This window comes from Argopecten irradians, chromosome 3, assembly GCF_041381155.1.
Source record: "Argopecten irradians isolate NY chromosome 3, Ai_NY, whole genome shotgun sequence".
Taxonomy (NCBI): domain Eukaryota; kingdom Metazoa; phylum Mollusca; class Bivalvia; order Pectinida; family Pectinidae; genus Argopecten; species Argopecten irradians.
In genome coordinates this window covers 33629234-33652014 of record NC_091136.1, presented here as the reverse complement: position 1 = coordinate 33652014, position 22781 = coordinate 33629234, and the positions used below count along the sequence as shown (strand labels likewise).

The window sequence follows — 22781 nt, the reverse complement described above, 5'->3', positions numbered from 1 at the left end:
ATCAGAGTTCCCCACATTGAAATGTAGGGACTGCAATATACCCCGGGAGTTACTACACAAACGTGACGTGGTACGACGTCTAATACGGTCACGGACTTAGATTTAAGATCACCATATAAACACATTTCCAGTAAAGAAACACAAAAGTACGCTGACATAATTGTTACAGTGAGCCTTTAAGGTAGTGTCGCAGCACTGATAATACATGCTATTCTTATACTTTCATGGAATACTGTTATATGGATATATATATATATATATAACACTTACGTATAAAGGCCTTAGCACATAGTTATAGTTACTATTCAATAGATATACAGTAGTTACTATTCAAATCATGGCTTCCTGCGAACTGTTCCTCATATACTTGTTGACTTTCTTTGTCACCCTTATTTTACAATCTGTGGGCTTATTCACGCCGTACTGGATTTCGTGGAAGGATTGCGATGCCCAGGGGCTATTCTACTACAAAAGTTCTAAGGAGACCAATGGTTGTTACGGACCGGGCAGTAGTGAGTGTCTGATTTCTCAATACCCAATAAATTGTGTTTCTTAAACTATTTTTTTGAAATATACTATTTTCGAGTAAAAGGTAATTCGAGTTTCTATAAACGTGTTAAGGTAAAATACTCTTTTATTACTTGCTTTTCAAAATCCTAAATTTATAAAAAAAAAAAAAAAAAAAATCTTGTGTGACGTTCAGATTCGATTGTGGCATTTCCGAATGTCACAACCAATAACTAAATTTATACGAAATTGTGTATCAAGAGTATTTAAACGGTGAATTCTACAGAATATCCGTTAAAAGAGCTAATGTTATGTACATTTGGACAATGTAATAGTTGTACGACTCGTATAAAGCTACCACCCAACGAGTTGTATCAGTAATATAAGTTTAAGCTATTGCTTCATGACACTTATAATGTATTATGAGAGTTGATTTCATTGTAAAATTATATGTATATGGACAAATGTATTAGCTGTATTGACTGTTTTACGTTTACCACCTTTATTTTTCACCCAATACCAAACTACCGAGAGTACTTAGCCACGTCATAATTGAGTCAAAGGATCTTTAATGTACGTTGGTGTGCCATAAGTGAGTCAATTTGATCGAGATATTGACCTTTGACCTACTTACATTAAAACATTTATCATAGAAGACTTTTTATATCTTTTTGATTTTTGAGTCATAGATTGAACTAGACAATATATAGGCAAAATTTTGTCAATGTGATCTATATTTTGAACTTTGACCTACATCAAAAATAAAACTGTTTTATGCGCAGTTCCCTACACCAGACATCAGAAGTATGTTCTATTTCTATTTAATCACCATTTTACTAAAGCAAATGTGCCATTTAGAAAAACGTTCATCCATGTAACCTATATCTTGACCTTACAATTTAATCCAAAGAAAATCGAAACAAACCTGTGATCACTTAGGATTTAATTCCTAAGCCATGACCTAAAGTTAAATTTGCGCTCCTTACAGAAAAAGTAGGTCTCTGCAACATTTGACATACTAAAACAAGAGGTCCGTGAGATTTAAAGGTCATCTGACTATTGACAGAATACAACACGATCAAATTATACAATAGTGGGGAAAATAATATAATACTTTATAAAATTATGTTATGGACTGAAAATGCTTATCTTTGTTTGACATACTAATAAGACACTGCAATTGTATGTACTCTTCAAAGGAAGCTGTTAGATTCTGATATATTTGAAAACTGTGATCCTGAATGCGGGTCAAGTTTATTCGAATAAACAAAAACAATCTTATATATCAGAATTTGTGTACTGCGAAAGTAAACTGGTTGGTGCATTGCTATTTATTGACGTCCTAGTACAGCTATTGTTATTAAGGCGATATCCCCATATTCAATGTGTAAAGCGTGTGTTTTGGAAAGCTGCAGTATATTTGTTATCATCTCCAGGTAATGATGAGACTTTTGCTTATATCCCATGGAAGCAGTCTGCAAAAGCGAACGGGACAACACCGCTACATGTCACATTATAGTGTACGTTGTGTATATATATATATATATATACTGTTTGTTAAATCATTTACAAATCACATACACTTCTTAGAGTTGTTTCACATGGATTTACCAAAGACGATCTGTATTTCCAATAAAAAGAATAATGTTATCATTTCAGATGTGAGTAACTCTGCCTTCGTCCTAGAAATCATATCATTTGTCCTACATTTGGTCGTGTGCGTGATTAGGATGTACTGCATTTGCCTATTCGACTTGGAATGGCATCGTGCAAAAACCTTCATTGTACTCAGTAGGGTTTTGTTCACAGTGGCTGGTAAGTAATCTTGAAGCATCACATAATTATTTCATTCAAATCATCCATTAATAAGTCTATGTAATGATATCTGCTTCATCGCTGTTGCTATTCAAATAATTTGTTTGTCCCGGTTTAAATATAATGCAACATTTTTAACAAATACAAAAATCAATCTCTTTCATATCGACTTTGATCTAATACTGTTTATCTCCTACAACACACTCGTGTCGTCTGAGGTTTTACATGCGTATAACTACCAATAGCTGATGCAATACCACCCTGTGACGTCACGGCGTCAAAGAAAGGCGGCTTTCTCAGTATTTAAACGTCATTATGAGAAGCAAGCCAGTCTAGTTTTACTGTAGAGAATGCAAACAGGTGGATTTGCGTTTGATATACCACAAAACTTTCGTTTTTCTTAGAATATATTTCAGCATGTAGAATTTCTAAATATCGCGATATTTTATTGTACAATTGCAATAATAACATCGAGATACATTATGTATGAGAGAAAACACTTTTTTTCATATGTTTATATGAAGGATAGGGATATTCTACCCTCGGGATAACAAATCACATCCGGGTAGAATAAGTCTATCCTTCAAATCCACATGTAAACAAGTCTTGTACTAATTCTACTCTGTACAGGTATCCTGTCTTTGGTCGGATGCACAGAAATATCTAAAGTTGACATTTCTGGTTCTCACCTCGGAAGCTCATACAATATGTGCCTTGCAAGTGGTATATACGCTATGATTCTGGTAGGTTTTCTTATTTAGACAGAAATTATAATTCATCAAAATATTCACAATGAAAGCAAAAATGATGGAACATTTATCTAAAACATTCAGAAATAATTCATTGAACATATATGGGGGATAAAGATCCATTTCAATCAAATGAATTCTTTAGCGGGATATTTTTTATTAAATAAAGTCAAATATTTAGATTTTACACAAGAAGTGGTTGTCGGATACGGAATTTATTCCACACGAGTAAGTCATTGTTATGAAAAAAATACAAAAGACGTAAGCTTTAGCGAGTGGTAGCTATTAATTTTGATATCTTTACAGTGCTCCTTGGCATTCCTCGGTTTCACGTCGGATACCACACAACATAGGGAACAGGACAGCGGCGACTCAAAACAAGGGGAAATGACTGTTGAGGAGCATCGCGACGCACCCCAATCAGGCGGAATGAAATCGAAAGCCATAATATTTGTCCGTTTCATGCGATGAAGTTTTCGAACATTACATTGTATCGATATTGTTTAATTCTTGTAGAAAGCAACAGATGGGTCATTGATTTTTATAGTTAATCTAGTTATAAATAATAAGAAATAATGTTTAATATCTAAATTAATCAGTTATGATGGTAGCACACGAGGTGAGTAGATATGAGAGGAAACCGCAGTAGCAGAGGAAACCTATATGATTTTGCATGCGATAGTTTGCCTATCAACGTTTGTCTATGTAAACAAAACAAGGTCGTATCAGTGAACAGCAGTGATGGAAATACATGTACCTTGACAATTGACAAAAGAAATCAAAACGCCTGTCTTTATTCTGATTATAAATACGACACTGTTTTATAAGATAACACTATTTGAGTGATCAAATACCCAAAGTAGCTGGAACTGTGATATTGTTAAGCTATTGTTCGTGTGGTGGTTACTAGCCAACCCCGTCTTGTCTCAAACGACGATTAGCAGAAGGTCGATTGTTTTCACCATGGATTCCGAAGTTCCTCCAAACTGTACCACATTTCTAAATATTGATTTAGAACAAGCACACCAAATCGATAACATATTTCCAGGCAGATATAGATTTATATATTCATTTTTCTGGATATTATTTATAATGAAATATTATTACAATGTACATATCATTCGGATAATGATTGAATCGATAGCGGGGCGGAAAGGGAATCCTAATTGCAGTGATTGCTTTCGTTTTAGCTTTAATATTATGATTTCCTGCCGGACAAACATAACCATCTTACTAAAGTGACTTATACATCACTTTGAATGCGGACAATACTGACCATATGGCGAATAAATCGTAAAAACATTCTAAACATGAAAATAGCATTTTGGTATCGATGAGTGTTACTGCTTCAACGATGAGAGGTTTCGAATGTACACCTTACATGTCTCACGGGATACTTGACTTTGAAAATAAGACGGATTTCAAAAGAGGCCGATCTCGAAAACAAGTCTGGGATTCCCTACCAAAAATTGTAAGCTGCGACTTATTTCCAGGTATATGTATATAGTAATCTACCATCGTAAATAATGATTAATTTTAATGTAAGAAAGACACATAAGGATAATAAAACACGATGGATTGTGAATAAAAACTTGACGATGTGTCTTATGTTGTCTTTTTGAGTCTGAAATTATTACAGTTAACAATACAAGTTAAAGCATGTTTTTGCTATTTTATTAAATGAAATGTAATGAAGTAAATTGTTTCAACAATAACAGCATTACAACGAGAAGAATAAAACCCAAACCTATTTGAGCGAAGTTCCTATAGCCACATACTGTTTTTGTGAAGATTAGATTATTATCTAATGGTGTAAGGGTTATTTGCTTCATAGACGATAATGAACATTGAAATGTAGATAAAATGTGGCTAAAACCATCCAGAAATGATAATGGAGTAATTTTATCACACTCGACCGACTTAGGCCGTCCAAGAGCGTCATTTGAACAACCCTTTCTATCATAACCTATTTTTATCTTCAGCAGGATACTAAAATTATTGCTAAAATCGGCGAGTGCCTTAGGCATAATACACAGAAGACATTGTGTATTCATAGCATAATACGGTTACATCCGACAACACTAGAACGCTCTCGGATCAGAGGTGATTTATATATTATGTTCTAAATAATAAATATCCAATATGTTTATTATTGGTGTCGACAACTCGGTTTAAATATTTAAGTAGAGGGAAATAACTCAAAAAATCTTCAATCAGAAATAACCACTTTTTAACTCCATTCTATCCTTTGAAACAATACTCGAAATCAGTAAATATTTTGTCTTTTTTCCCGAATCAAGACTCGCCATTTTCTTTATCACGAATGCTTCATTCTACATTACACCAGTTACCTAATAATATACTATAATGCATAAATACATATGTATTTAATTTTATTGATTTTTCTTTCCAATTCGTTCGGGGCCGAATATCAGTAGGTTGTTATCTGATTTCTTGGAAGATAAACCACTTCCTTTATTAACTATGGGGTGTTCGACGGTAATGGTTGTCTATTTCTTGACTGTGTATCTTATTTCATTTAGTATCCAAGTTGCTGGAGTCATCATTTACAAATGGTTATCTCCCAAAGAATGCTTGCGCGTGTATCAAGAATCATTATCATACACATCATACATGTACCCAACACAGAATACAACATGTTCAACACCGAATGCGACCGATGACTGCTATGACAAAGGTAGGTGCAAGAAAATTATGCGGCCATCGTAGAATCCGGATGAACTTTTTAGCACTACATGTGCCTAACCAATTTCGTCGTCATAGCCAAATTTTTGGGTTTGTTAACACTGCAACTTTGTAATGATGCAATATACGTTAAAAATGTATTAGTCATAGTTACGGTGGTGGTGATGGTATTTGAAAAAGTAGTTGTTGTATATTTGTGTTGCTGTTGTTGTCGTCAAATGACAATGCTTTGTTTCAGATGTAAGTCCTCTTGGTTATGCTCTGGAGATTTTGTCTATCGGCATCCACGCCATTGTGCTTTTAGCCTTTATATGTCCGTTTTGCTGTAAGGAAAAACACCCAAGGTGCTGGTCCGCATACTTCATTTTGGTCTCTGCATCCGCAGGTATGTTTACAAGTTTGATTCTAAGTTGGTTAGTTCTTCTGTATATATACATTTTCCATTGTGTTTTAATCATTTGGAAGTGTGGAAGTTAAATATGTGTTTTTTTATTAGAAATCTAAAGAAATCTTTAATATACATTCTGTAGGAGCATTTATTTAGTCTCGTCATAGTTTCATGTCAATACCTCTGTCATTTTATCGTTAAGTATGGAGCACATGGACAACACCTAGCCCATTTTAGACAACGTTGACATCTAGAACGTGTTACAGTATTGTGTAACCACAACAAAGCAGGCTATTTTGGTAAAACACAACATTCTGAAAACGATTCCAGTCGCTTTAAAACAAAATCCCCGTTATCGACAGGACTTAAATACTAAAATAACAACAGAATGTACAGGTGTATGTTCTAATTTTATTATTAATAATGATATCCAAGACTGATACATTAACATCCCTTCTTTGAATATTACAGATTTATCTTCCTTTAACTAGAAATCGATTGTGACGCTGTCTGTGAAACATATGACTTACACTCATAAAACCAAGACGTGACAATCAATACATACTCTTTGTACATTACATAACTCTGTGATATACGAACACAGAATACCTTTTTATATATCAGTCACATTTAATGTTGATCTTTCATTGTGCAAAACAGGAGCATGCAGCATGACCGGTGTTGTCTTTATATTCTTGAATCTACCGGGAACCTGCCAGGACATCTCATACTTCTTATGTCTTTCGAGTGGAATGATCGACTTGTGCCAGGTAAATATCTCTCTACGGGGCGCCATCTGTGGAATTCTGTAATTACAAACTGAGTTTTATCTGCGACAAAATTAGCTTTGTGATTACAAATTTAATATTTGTAGATTTGAATGTGTTTTTTACCGAACTGATTCATTTTTTTTATATACAATGTGTAAAATTCGTTATCATTGATCAGTTAATCCTTCACGAGGCTACTGATTCATTTTTTTATATACAATGTGTAAAATTCGTGATCAGTTAATCCTTCAGTTTAAACAGATTGGTAATCTAAAGCCTATACAGTACAAAGGCTACACATATGCATATTTGCAAAACACTCACATTGTAAATCAATAGCTATATTGTCATTACGGGAGAGACTGACTTTTGTATCACGAATTTTGAGTCAAAAATATTTACATCTCTCAAATTTTGAGTCAAAAATATTTACATCTCTCAAATTCCTGTGTGTCAGAATATTTCACAGTTTCGTATGCAAGAGTCACAATTAAAATATTTATTGAATACAAGTATCAAATTAGTAAACAAAAAACAGGCATTTATCACGTGAGCGTGAATCTGTTTCGATATGTGGTAGTATATATCAAAGTATGCTTAACTTATTCGTGTTGATTGGAAATCAATCGTAATCTTCGTAAATGTAGGGATACTACATTGTATTTGCTAGCCTATATCATATTTTTGAATTTTTAATTTCATTTTTTTAAACTTACCTCATTAACACACTGATGGAATTGTTTTTACGGTTAAAGGTAGTGTTGGCGATTTTCTGCTGTATATTTAAGACGTGTAAAACGAGATGTCAAAGTAGTAGAACTACAGGATCCAGTTTTGTTGTAAAGGATTCAAGGCCTGCATGCACCACCCATGCCAGTACCGACAGGAAGACTGGTAACAACACTGCTACCACTGCAAGGAATCGCTCAAGTCATGGTATTATCGCCACGAAATATGAAAGGGATGTTGTTGTTATCGCCTCCGACAACCTCTTGTCCGCTCAAGAAAACGTTGTTGTAATGAGCAATATCGAAGTGACGATGATTATCCAGGATTCAAATATTTAAATAAAGGTGCATATATTTAGGACATTTTCCGTATAATAACCATGAATAGCATGTTACGATACACGTGTATAAATGTTTCTGGGACAATTACAAATAACCACGGATATGCATACAAAACAGTGTTAAAGTATTGAAGCCGATAAAATTCAGTTCTTTTAAAAGAATAAAATAAATCAATTTGGCACCATCGGGTAAACTTTATTCATACTGCTACATCATCAATACTATACGTTTAAATTTCACTGAGCAGCAATTCTATACATGACCTTTATTGGCCAATTGCAAATGTATCATATTATACATATTACCACTAAGTAAAGTGTAATATAATGTGTCTCCCATGCCGGATACGACTGGACATCACAGATTTTAAAAATAAATTATATGAAATTGTAAATGTATTGTGATCTTATAATGTGTGATTGTATTGTGTCGTTTTGTATTATATTGTACATGTATTATACAAGCTGTTAAATCTGAAAACATTTTCGAATGTATGAGTCGTCGGGTGGTACATTATCTAGCTACAGGCATCAGATAATTAGTTACAGTTTATATCAATATGGACCCACCAGGGTGCCTATAGAACATTTTCTTTTCAAAATCATTCTACACAAGTATATAAAGTGACGTCACTAAGACGATAGCAGCGCCGTTTCAACAAAAATAACACTAAAATGTCCTCCATCGACGTTTGGAAATCCATGGTAACAACTTCTCATACATTATTTATGCATTTATCGGGTGTCTCTGGTGTGTGAGATACGCCAAACATAAGCCACGATGTGTCTCGTCAGGAGCATAACAACTTACATTCCCAGTCAGCCAAAGAGATTGCAGTGAAAAGGTCGCTCATGCATAATGCATGAGAAAGTAGCAAAATGAATTTCCAAGTTCCGATTGAGGACATTTTCGTGTCAATTTTGTTGACACGGGGCTGCTATGGTCTTATTGACACTACGTTTTATAGTTGTGTAGGATGGTTTTGAAAGGAACAATATCGCTATTTCCAACGGCAGTAACCAATTTTGTGACGACTAAATAGAAATATGATTTTTGTTAGCCGCTAAAGCTAGGTCGGGTATTTTTGTCTCTGGGAGCTTTCCACCCTTCTGCTGTATGGTATATGATATTTACCTATTTTTTATCTAGAACCCTAAAACGTCTAAAATGTTCTATTGGTACTCTGTTGGGTCCATATTGATACAGACTGTAATTAATTCTGAATCCCTGTGGATGTCGTATGTTAGGGTTCTATTCCCGGCACGGTTAAACAAGGTGAGAAGCTCACTTGTCAGACCATGTTCACTTTCTCCGGGCATCCCGATATCCATGCAATCTTACTCCTATCTCGTGCTCACATTTGGGCCACTAAAGTCAACTAAATGAGGTATAGTGCTGGATTATCATAGGGACTGGGTTTTTCCACCTCTTTAATTATCTGCGGTATCAGGATGGCCCATTAAGAATAACTTGTTAAGAAGTTGTTTATTTTCCAATTTCTTGGTCTTCTTTATACAAATGTTGTCGCGAAGACGCTTTTACCATACTTTCATTGTTTCAAACCATTTAGATAAATAAACAATTACCATCATCAATTGTTGTAAATTACACAGGTAATGATGCTAGAGCAATACAATAATAACTAAACGTAGTGTTCGTACTACCCATTTTAAGACCTGCATCAGTTGAAAGGGAGTATGTGTTGACGTGTTCAAATGAATATCGGTGGAGATTGAAAACCGATATTGTATTTCTGATTTCCGATGAGATTTAAGCTATCCTTAATAAGTTTAACTCTGTTTTAACTTGTTTTGGACCTGGCATTTGCAGACTGATAGAGAATTCAACTTGCACCTGCACGATCCGTATTTGTAGGATGGAAGTTTTCGTAACACCAATTTGTATCTTGATACTCATCAACAAGACTGTGTTAAGTAAAACAACATAGGAACTTATAATGCAAATATACTCTTTAATGCGATACCTGTAGATACATTAGTTTATACTTTAATGTGATACCTGTAGATACATAAGGATCAAAGCCATTTTATAACGTCATGTTATCATTCAGTTTCATCCATATATATAGGTAAAATGAAAGTGTTCAATCTTAAATGGAGACTATTATAATATCATTTCATTAATTATAAATGCAGCTAAACTAGCTGATATTTTTACTAGTACTTTTATTACATAAATATTGTCGAGCTACATCACACTAGTAGATACAATGTAAACATGAACTATTTTAAGGCGTTAAATATTACTGTGAACCTAATACCGAATAGTGTTAAATATTTTAGAATACATTTATATATATAAAGAAGGAAAAAGGCAACTTGAAATCTTGGGCAATTAAAACGCTACATTGACCGAATGGCACTAGTTCCTCTTCCAAGTGAGAAATTGAGTGAGAAAATGATGGGGGTTAAAAAGCAAATAAAAAATTGTTTCAATTGAAAAAAAAGTTCATATTTGGAACAAAAACAATTTTTCTTAATTTCCCAGTTCAATTGACACCTGTGACCTTCGTTCTCTGTAAAATCATGACTCCGTTTGACATTGTTTACTTCGCCAGTGCCACCAGTAACAACCGTCATTTGTGCGTTCCTGGTACCCGTAGCCACGATTTAAGCGGCCGCTAGTTCCAGTCGTGGTGACAGTGGTGAGTTCTCTACTCTCAGTCGCAGCAATGTACCCACGATTTAACCCACCGCTTGCCGCCAGTAGTTTCAACAGTGGTAACATGTTTCCTCTCAACCACAGCAACATTACCACGATTTACTACGGCAACGGACTTCAGTATTTGTAGCATCGGTCAGTTCACTCGTCTCAGGCGGAGCATCAGAACTAAGATCCCTGACATGTGTTTCATTTGTGGCAGCAGTGTTCTGTTGTGGTGACTCGTCTCCATTGCTAGTGTTTACAGTGCCGACAAATACGGCAAACACAACAGAAAGTAGCCAAGGTAGCCTTGAATAATAAAACGTTAATCAGATTGTTTATAATGATGTTTTCGACTGTGTAATAAATCGGAAAGAAAAACACGATTCAGTATGATGTACATGAATGGAACCTAAAAATACAAAGCACATCATAAAGACCTTAGCTGATTTTAAATTAAATATAAGAAGCTTTTGTTACCTGTGCAGTTATGAAAATGCCACTTCCAAGAAATAGGTAATATTGATATGCCATAGAAGTATTCCGGTGATGCTAAAGACGCCGTAATAGAACAACCAGTTATGCTGAGTATACCTGTACAAAATCAAATAACGTTAGTACGGTGATATCTATCAGAAACAAAATGATACTGACATAAAAAAAATTCCGAATTTGATACTCGAAGGTCTCTTATGTTTCCGAAACAAAATTCGCTACTTTTTCGCTTTGCGCTGTGATATACGATTGCTCTGTAAAATTTTGGACGACGCCGAGAAACGTAAGACATCCGCGTTATGGGAACATTTTATTTGCTTTTCTTTTCCTTATATAATTCAAAACGTTATGAACGTATAGTATTAACGGTAATTATTTGTGAATCTACACTGTACATTAGCACACAAAAACGTTTTATGTTCATATTTAAATAAAAACCGTTTCGGTTTAGGTATCCACCTTTAATGTAGGAATACAATGTACTTGATTGCAACTATGAATGTAATTGGGATTGGTATGAGTAAGCGGTAACTAGTTTATCGTAAATTAGATGGTCAGTTCTATTACAATTCCAGAGCTTTTTCACGGATTAAATAAGAATTTAAAAAAAAACTTTAAATGCAACATTTTTTTTAAATGAAAGAATACTGTTTTGGTCAGTTTTCTTTCACATTCCTCTTCCATTCTTTATGCATTCACCATCAACATATTTTAGTCATGAAAGAACTGTTAGTATGCAAGATTCAAATGCTCAAAGAAAAATGTATGTTATTGTGCTTAAATCATCCCATGTCTTTTACTTTTAGATAGATCAAATTCAAAAATTCAAACACGGCGTATAGTAAAGCTGGTTTTGGAAGAAATAATACATTTGTTTTAAGGTTAATTTCCTGTAAATATGTGTTATTTCGACTCATTACTCGTGCTATTGACATTATTTGAATAGTTCAGTAAACATACCTGCAATCGCGTATAAGCAGGATCAAAAATCCTGAACAACATACTTCACAGCATTCGAATTTGTTGCAGAAACTCTGGCATATAACGGTCACGAATAGCAAAAAATGGATCGCGAAAGACACGATATAGAAAGTCTCCTCATCTGATCTGGTGTCTGAAACACAAGTAAAGGCACTCAAAAGAAATGTCTAAGAAACATCTTCAGAAATAGTATATTCTTCCTATTCTCAGAGATGCATTAAATCCCCTTATGCTTATTTGCTAAACATTTCCATCGCATTTGAAAAAAATGGTTTATGTAATAATATTGTTACTCAACCAGATATTTTTGATGTGTAAAGTTTTGATGACTGGTACGATATATTATGGTTGAGTAACGATATCATTACATGAAAGTCCTTTTTGAGTTTGTTTTGACTCAAATTATATAATAAAACTTTTAGATTCATCTAGTAATATTATATACCACATTAAAGTACATTGATATCATTGGAATTTATATCAAATAACAAATTAAATTCATTACTTAAACTTAGCATTAAATATTTAATAATACCATGATCATCATGGTTACACGTACGTGTTTGAAAACATACACGATGAAATGAGATTTTTAAAAAGTGATATACCTGGTACTTACAATCCAAAACGTAATCGTAGTCATTCGTTCCGTTTGAAAGATGAAATGAATTGGTACTTTGAGACCCCCAGTCACCGATAAAGATGCCAGCAGCTTGGATAAACAAAAGAAATAACATACACAACAAAGAAATAGATAACAACACTTCCGTCATCCATGATCGTTTGAGGGAGCGGTATACGTTCCGAGAAATCAGACAACATGCTATTTTGGGCAAGTATTGATTTAAAATGGGGATTATTTCACAAGAAACAGATCGATAAACAATTGCAATTTACCTGACATGACCGACTATCTGGGTGTACCGGTAGGGTATGCATTTTTACTTGTCAATATTTCTGTTTTAACCCTTCCGTCCTCATTGAGGGAGCGGTATACGTTCCGAGAAATCAGACAACACGCTTTATTTGGCAGGTTTTGATTTGAAAGGGGATTCACAGGAAACAGGTCGATGAAGAACTTAACTGTCATGACCAACTATCATGAGTGCACCCCAGGATTTGGAATTTTTTACCAATATAACAATCATGGAATGTATCATAAGTTTTGGTAAAAATGTTGTGTCTGTTGCTTTAATCTTAAACATTTTTTTAAATACAAGTATATTCCTGTTTTCCTTACATATAAACGACAATACTGTGTCACAGAAAGGGAACTAGGACTAAAGATTGTTTTACGTTTTATCTTGTTGTAAACACCATGGTGCTCCCTTGGGTCATGTTGTTTCCTGTATCAAGGAACGATAACCTAGTTCAAGTCCTTAAACTTAAGATAATGTTATATAGCTTGATAAAAATACTGCTGTTCTGAATATGTTTTCAGTGAAGCAGAGTGTCATATCTTATTTTCAGATTTGGTATATTTGAAGTAGCCGGTAGTTTTGTATTTTTCTTACCTTTGTTAAGAAAACATTATGCAAAGTGTCAATTTCGTTAGCCTCATTTTTTGCGATCTATGCCAATCGATTGTAAAGTGAACTTTTAGAAAAATTTCGGAAGTTTAGTCGAAGTTAATATACGCTACCCAAAATGGAACACTTTTAATATACATAAAGCAGAATAAGCATATAATCTAAACTGACAATAATCTTCTCGAACAAAGAATAAGGTGCTTAATAGTAACTGTGACATGTGTCATGTTCTTTTCTGTTGCTAGTTATCTCTTTTTAAAAACATGAAAATATTTGTGGAAAAAAAAATCGGCAAACGGCAACGTGCGAAAACCCTAAAACACAAATGCTGACAGATATGTGTTTTCAAATAAAAAAATGAATTTCCTCGATTGAATTCAAACATTTTTATCATGTCTACATATTTATCAGTTATATCAAATAGGAGGTGTACCATTTTGGGTTCTTGAACCTGCTGAAACACTTTGCTGTACTGGGGATGCTTAAAAAGTTCTCTATTTATAAATAAATGCACTACTGACAAGTAAACAAGTCATGACATTAAACTAAATGCATCTTTTTGTCGAATGTTGAGATACAAATCTGGATTCAAGCACACGTTAGAAAATTCTAACATTTATCTTCAGAAATGTACCAATCTTGGTAGCGCCACGTTAGGGACAAAACTATGCCTATATAAGATAATTCAGGGACAGATGTCTTGGAAAGACCATAAATCCATTGATAAATAATCGAATAGGTAATTCTGGCAGAAAATGCAGAAAATGCTGCACTTTTTACACCACATCACAGGATCATCAGTGCGACCACCTGGTAAAATTAAAAGTGGGCGGAGCTTTGCTATATCGGAAAAGAAAGGACAGATCTGATTTGGTTTAATAGAAAAGAAGCGGGGCGATCTCAATTTCTTTTTTAGATGGCGATTTCTGATAAATTTTAAGGGGCCGCAATGCATAAAGGCTTTTTATGACTAAATGTAAATTAGACATCCTGAAACAATAATTCACTAACTCAAATATAAAAAGAACACATATTATGACGAGCGGTTTGTTAACATACATGCAACACCTATCCAAGATGCCAGTTCATTTCATTTATGTTAACTAACCTAAATACACACATGAGAACATGCTATGATGAACGAATAATAATGATTTCACCTCATACTTTACAAACGAAAATATATGATTTTCGATAGAATATTAAGTTAGTCTTGGTGGATTTGAATAACGTCTCAACTTATGGAGGAACATCGGCCTGAGATTGGCAGGTTGACAAAAGACTAAACTTGTTACATGTTACATGTATAACGAATACACGTACCCGGCCTATTACACCATACATTCGACCGGGTACAAAATGGTGTCTATGTGGAACACTGCCCCAGAGAATCATAATTTTCCTTAGTTAGAAAATAGAAATTACCTTCATATTCATATGTGAAAAATATAATGACTGACTACGAATTATAAATTTTATACGGTTACATGTAATGTATGTTTTGTGACTACATGTAGTAGGTAAGAAATTAAAAAAAAAGTACAATAAAATGGCTATATATACACTTTATTAAATGGTTTGCCTAATCATTAATTTACTCCTTTAGCGGTAATAGGTGCTCATTGTAGCTCTAAAGACGAAGCAATTATCTGTCTTTTGAGCTACAATATTGCAGCTATTTGCATCGTCTATCGAGCAATTAAATCCTCAATTCTGTTTATGAAATTCCAGTTTATATTATCTCGATACTCGTCAACGGATTATGCGAAGTATAATAATAATAATAAAGAAACTTATAACACAAATATATTCTTTAATGTTAAACTTGTAGATACATTAGGATCACAGCCATTTTATAATGTCATGCTATCATTAGGTTTATGTGAGGAATAACAACATTAATTATTGTTCTTAGCTTCACAGTTCAAAGACACCCGTGACCTTCGTTCTCTGTAAAATCATGACTCCGTTTGACATTGTTACTTTCGCCAGCCTCACCAGTAACAACCGCCATCTGTCGTTATTGGTACTAGTTCCAGTCGTGGTGACAGTGGTGAGTTCTCTACTCTCAGCGGCAGCAATGTAACAACGATTTAAACCACCGCTTGCCGCAGTAGTTTGCAACAGTGGTGCATTTCTTCCTCTCAACCGCAGGAACATTATCACTATTTAATCGGCCGCTTGCCTCAGTAGTTGCAACAGTGGTAACTTTTCCCCTCTCAGCTGCAGCAACATTACACGATTAACCACACTACGGACCACAGTAGTTGCAGCAATGGTCCTCTCAGGTGAAGTGACATAACTAGGATCCGCAACATCTGTATCATTAGTTGCAGCAGCAGTGTGATCTGTTTGTGGTAACTCGGATACAACGCTACGGTTACGGTGTAGACACATACAGTAAGTAGCCAAGATAGCCTTGAAGAGTAGAATAGAGTATAAATCAGATTGTTTATTATATTAGTCATTGTTGAGATAAAATAACAAACGAATAGGATGATATAAAACCATTTCATAAAACTAACATAATGCATCATATCTACAAAACTACAGAACAACCAGTTACCAAAGTCAAATAAAGGTACGTATAAAATATACAAAACAATTTGTTGGCACACGGGACAACTCAATTATATATATATATATCAGTACCTTTGGTTACATTGCCCCAGTCCTACTAAACAATATACATATCTGTAAACAATTACAAAGCATATCTAAAGCTGCCTGTAGCTCTTTGATCACATTGCTCAAGCTTCTAAAAAACTAAAGTAATAAAGAGAGAACACATTATTGATTTTAAGTAATATCTGACTGTAAGTCTTTGGTCAACGGGCCTAACCTTGGGTGTTACTGTTGACTCTTTAGCGAAGGAAAATTAAGCAAACAAAAACACATTATACAATAGATTTAAAATTTGATGTAGATCTAGTAAGGATTTGTTTACCTGTAAAGTAATGAAAATACCACTTCCAAGAAAAATGTAGTATGCAATGCCGTATGAGTACCCAGAGGATGATGCTAATGACGCCATAATAGAGCAACCAGTTAAGCTGAGAATACCTGTAAAAACGAATGATGTTTATCCTGGTTATGTTATTTAAGGATTAAGGGATTTTTATGTTATGGAGATATAACACAAAAACCTAAGTGTACTCTAAATAAACCGCGAAATCATTACAATTAAATTTATTGATGATAATCTATGTAGAATTCGAAATTCATTCTGGGACTCTTTTTTTCTAAAATAATTACGCCATTGCCTCAGCCAATCAGAAGTGATGTTACAAACGACGACGCCATTTTCTTTATGGGCTGATAAAGTAAATTTTTAAGCTAATGGAAATGTTTCATATAAGCAAAATTGAATTATATCTGAATAAAAACGTTAACTAGCAACATGTGAATGTTCTCATGATTTAACCGGAAAAGATGAGGTCAAATAAATTATCATAGAGAGACAAAAAAAGCTGTTTGTTGAAAAAACAGGAGAATGCTACATGGTGTGGTCTTTGATAATGCTTCTTAATCTAATGTTTTCATTGCATATTAAAGATAAAGCATTTACGTAATTGTTTCTGTGAGGAATTTCCTGAAAATGTTTAAACCCTCCAATGTTTATCTTTGTGAACTTGTTTTTGAAATTGAAATCGCGAAATTTAGTATCCGCGAGAGTTGGTTAACAGTATATATACTCAAAAACAAAATTAGAATGAAATAAAAAAAAAACATACCTGCAAGTGCGTATACAAAGATGTAGCATTTCACAACCCATTTGATTTTGCACACAGCACAATGGCCATATAACAGCAAACCATATAAAATATATGGATATAGAAGGACGCAGTACAGAAACCATCCACATCCGAACTGATGTCTGTAACAACCATTATGTCATTACTTAAGAAATAGATGTTTATTTTTGTTGAGGTTATGAGGGTATAATAATGATAAATAGAGCATGTGTAAATTATGTAACCCCCGGCGAAGCCGGGTTACATAAGATTTACACGTTATTTTCTATTCCTTATATATAACAGTTTTATCACGCAAATTAAATATCAATAGTGCATATTTTGTCAGATATAAATACAATTATATTTCTCAATCTCCGTCATCATCAACGAATGTTTTATAAAAAAAATTCAAATAAAATCGTATATTATTAATATTAATTTAAATGACTGCTCCAACCGCCGACACATGTGTATTTTTTTTCACTATCAAATGACAGAGATAATCTGATTTAGTATTATATTCTTCTAGGTCCACATAAGGTGAGATTAATTAGTACAGCCAGTTACCACCCATTGGAAAGTTTGATCTTCTATATTTTACTTCAAGTTATAAAATATGAAAATATAATATAATTGAGCATCCCGAAAATAATTCCGAGTCCTATATTCTATATTGGAAGGAAATACTGATTGCGCATACGCACCAGAAAGGCAAAACGAATGATTTTATATTAATTGTTTGATTGTTTTATTTAGACGATTTATTATTACACGGATTAAACACCAATTATGTTGTAACCAAACATAATGAGATTGTCATGTATGCCACCGTATCGGGCGGGTAGGAGCAGCTTTAATATGGAGATATTTGTCTGAAAATCGAATTTCTACTTCTAAAATAGTAAGAAATCCGGCTACGGATGTGACATTTTCCCATTTACTTGATACAATCAAACGGATGTCAAATATAGATTAGGACAGTCGAAAACTACATTGAGACACAACAATATTGTTATGACGACATGTGTCTTATTAAAAAAATAGTGACATGCCATATATGACTATGGATTGAACTGGACAATTAGATGAATAAACAAGTATTTAATATATCAATGAATCATCAGAATTCGTCCCTCTGGGTTTGTTTATAAATCAAATCACACAAGGAATTATTAGATAAAGAGGCTTACAACTAACTATCACCATGGTCAATTGTAGAAATGAACGATTGGGCAACTTCTGAACGCATTAAGTTAAATGATAAGATGTACTTGTCAATCTTTCACTTTATATGATAAAGTATACAAAACATACAACTTCACAATATAATCAAATACTGGACTGTAGGTGAAAGCCACCTGCAGAAGAGCTTAAGAAATGTTACCTGCATACCGCCTTATTGCAATGATATTTAAAGGAGTTCATTCTAATGTAGGATCTAAAGCTAATCTTTCTTTCTAATTAACTTTCTTTGTTTTAACTTCTCCCAGTGACACCACCATCAATATTTGAGTCCTTTCGGAATAGAGCGCGCTCCGCCTTGTGAGGAAGGATCTGTTTAAATGTTCCTCCAGGCCGAGATACCTCCAGAAGCCTATAATAGTATTGCCAGAGTGGTTTAAAAAGTCTCTTCATACATATATTTACGCAAAAGCCTCTCCACCTTTGGGTCCCGCAAGTTCGCATCCTTAGTTGGAAGAGTTGCCCAGGTACTTGACCTGCGCTTGGAAGGTGTTCTCCGGGTTACACTAGGCTTACTCTCCCCCCCCACCAAAACCGGGCACTTCCTTACATAACCCGAGCCTGTTTGACAGACTATAAACGAATAAAGACCCAAACATCGACCGGCTTAGTGCTCAACATTAAGGCAGTGTAACAACTGGGTTACGCTGCCGTTTGTTCATGAGTAATGTTGACCGATGTTGGTTGTTTGCTTGAGTGTTCTCGGCGTATGCTTTAGTGATATAGCACGATAAAAATTGCAAGAGTGTCCATTAAACAAGAAGAACACAACAATAATATACCGCAGTCTCTCAAAACACACACCCCACACCTCGATACATGCAACACAGTCATCGCATCGCCGCATACATTGGAGCCGTCCTTGCAAGTACCCTTGGCTGTTAAACATGGACGTTAATTTAATCAAACAAACAAACTAAAGCAGATTCTAAAGTAAATAAAACAAAGTCATATAAACCATACATTCAATATGCGAAGTCGCAGTTCTTTGTTATAACTGATGATGCTAAGAGGAAATCTTGATTCTCGCATTCTTTCGCGATACAACTATCAGAAAAAAAACAATGCCTATATAGTTGGGCATGATAAAAGAAATCATATGCACCATTAAGAAGTAGCGAACAACACATGATGTCCATTCATTATTGTTGAGGAATGTGGTTTATCTCTCCCGAGAAATCAGACAATTTGTGAACAAAATATGGGTCGACATGTGATATAGAGGATCATTTTATTAGGAAACCGGTCAAGAAATAACTTACCTGACATGACAAAATATGTTAGAGATAACTACAGGGTAATCCTTTTGGTTTTTTGGTTGTCAATTATTTTCGATTTTCAATTGACAAAATAACAAATCCAATTAATGTAATCAATAAGTCTGTATGAATTTGTGTTTGTGCCCAGTATGCTTCGAATTGGAGACAATATTATATTTATTTTATTTAGATATTTTAAGGATCTCACAGTGTTCCATATAATTTAAACAACAGATAAGATGTAAATTAGAAAGAGAAAATACTAATACAAATTTCAAATTGTAAGACCCCTTTATTACTTATTTATCACGGTACTGTAAACGTTTGCCATTCATTGACGACTCCTTCTATTCCATCAACGTAATAAAAGAATGTAGTATAATTGTGATAAGCAGTTTTTCTTATCTAAAAATGTTTTTTTGTCAGTCCAGAGTCTCAGTACATTGTGTAACGTCGCATGTGGGTATATCTCGCGTTGGAAACGTCCGTACGTTGTGCTCACTTCATGAGAAAGTAGGTGTTTTTTTTTTTTTTATTTGTTTAGAAAATCAATTGGTAGCAGTTGATATAAGTTTCATATATATATATAACTTATATGTACAGTATCTCATAATTCGGTATATCAGTATCCTCTTCAATTATAAAAGAAACTTTTGTTACATGTATAATAAAGCAATATGTTTTTAATTGATGGTAAAGACATTAAACATAAACAGTTTGAACTGTGCAACTTCATAAAAGTCTTAACCGTCGAGAATTACCTGAGCTTCCACCTTTGTGACCTTCGAACAAAAAAAGATAAAGGTAGAAAAAAACAAGTACATTGACCACCAATACAATCGTACATGACATTATACAATTGAGCTGTACATTACAGCACTAAATTAAAAAAAAACACCGTTTAGATCAAAATTTTACAAAGTTTGAAAAATAAAGCAATTTCAGCACTAAAACCACACGCATGCAGCAGTAATTATACGAAAGTGAAGTTAAGGAAGAACTACACTATGTCTTTGTTCTTATTAATAAAACTATATATCCTAGACAACACTGTTATTAATTAGAATTATCACTATAGCGGGATTGGACTGTGCCTATCATCGGTGACCAGTTAGCATCCGGCTGGTGTTTGGATGTCTAGAATTCGAGTCCCGGTCTGACCGCTACATTTTTTCCTCTCTTGTTACAAACTTGTTGCCTAAAAATATTCACGGTGGTATAGAGTCTCGTGTGAAGACGAGATTTGTCGCAAAGACTTCTCTAAAGGTCTTGGATCGAATAGGCAATCCGCATTTTCAAGATTTCATCAGAATGTTTTTTACTTTAGGTTGCTGATTGAGTGGGTCCCATCTTAATTATTTTGTACACGTTTTCTTTCAAAAAAAAATAGCTAGCACTAAACTAGTTGTGGGATCGTTATCACTGATTTATGAAAATTTATTAGCTAAATTTGTTTAGAATGTTCATGAATATTAACTACATGCAATTACATAAATATACATATTTGGTGTGTGTTTCAGGTTACTATAGACTTAAGTCTTAATACTTTATTGGCCTTTCAATGGGGTTTCAATGAAGCCTAGCTGAAGTTGCTAGAGAACTCCCACCACTGCTGTAGAAAGCGGTACAGTCATAAAAGGTGCCGTAACTGTGGATGATTGTAATGAAGCAAGGATCTCAGATAGAGTCGTGATACCTCAGTTAACACTTAACATAAGGTAGACGATTCCTCGTTTTTATCAGGAAGACTTCCCATTTCTTAAACTTGTTGCTTTAATAATGATTGTATGCTACATAATACAGTAACTCAATGAGTTATCTTTTTAACTTGAAACTTTATTGTAACTTTTTATCGAATTACTTTAAATTTGGATACTCGGAGGTCTTCGACTGATCAAATAAACTCCTTTAAAAGAGGGTTTATTGTGATCAATTTTACAGGCGTATATCTTACCGTATACATAGCACAATGTGTTGACAAGACGGAATTATACTTGGGAGGTGCATACAGTAGATATGTACACAACAGGGGCTGATCTTTAAGGTCAGCGTGGCTGTCAGTACACACGGTAATATTCACGTTTTTCTCTATTTTATAGGGGGTGATGATATATGTCATTTATATATTGAGTTGGTAATACTTAATTTTGTCCGTAGCTCGGTACGCACTACCATATCTCGATTAATATGAACATTTAATCAATACAGATCTAAACCATATTTAAGAAAGAACGTGATCTACGAGTCGTTTGTTCGCATGATTTATAGGTTATTTATCTTATTGTGGAGACAAAATAAAATATTTCTTTTCTGTTTATACTTATATCGAATATGTATTCTTTTAATTTATGGTATGATACAAAATGCATACTATAATTTACAAATACGCTGACTTATTGCTACTTATTCGGCTTCCGTATAGGATCCAAATGATTTTCCAAGTCTACCACTGTCTTGATTATATGGCGTTTTCAGGATCAGTGCAAATGTGCAAATTTTGAAGGTCATCCCATACACCTGTGAATTGATTTTTTTTTATATTCTATGATCTTGTTTTTCAGTTAGTGAACAGTATATTTCCCAACCTACATATTAAACTAAAAAAAAAAAGACTACGACCTATACATTTAATCAGCATACCTATTTCATTTTTTCTGCTAAATAAATTCTAGCAATCTATTTCTGATTTCATTTTGCGGTTCCTCAACTTGCCAATCTCAAAACACTTTATAACACATTTTTAACACGGAAGTGATTTACCTATTTTACAACAAACTGTTTTGGAACTACCAGGTAGATAAAGCGACATGGGGTAGTGGGGTTTCTCGGATTTTTTTCAAGGTCATAACTACGATAAGGGTATCACGAT

The 22781-nt window shown here is 34.1% G+C and overlaps 2 protein-coding genes across 2 annotated transcripts; both read left to right on the top strand.

Moving 5' to 3' along the window:
• Nucleotides 1-246: 246 nt before the first annotated feature.
• LOC138318321 (uncharacterized) lies at nt 247-4667 on the top strand. The gene is made up of 4 exons (XM_069260579.1): nt 247-512; nt 2167-2322; nt 2953-3065; nt 3378-4667. Exons 1-4 carry the CDS (start codon nt 338-340, stop codon nt 3540-3542), a joined length of 609 nt encoding a protein of 202 aa, XP_069116680.1. The 5' UTR covers nt 247-337; the 3' UTR covers nt 3543-4667.
• A 538-nt stretch (nt 4668-5205) lies between these two features.
• On the top strand, nt 5206-9023 carry LOC138318319 (uncharacterized). The gene is made up of 4 exons (XM_069260578.1): nt 5206-5769; nt 6016-6162; nt 6826-6935; nt 7691-9023. Exons 1-4 carry the CDS (start codon nt 5556-5558, stop codon nt 8000-8002), a joined length of 783 nt encoding a protein of 260 aa, XP_069116679.1. The 5' UTR covers nt 5206-5555; the 3' UTR covers nt 8003-9023.
• The last annotated feature ends 13758 nt before the right edge of the window (nt 9024-22781 follow it).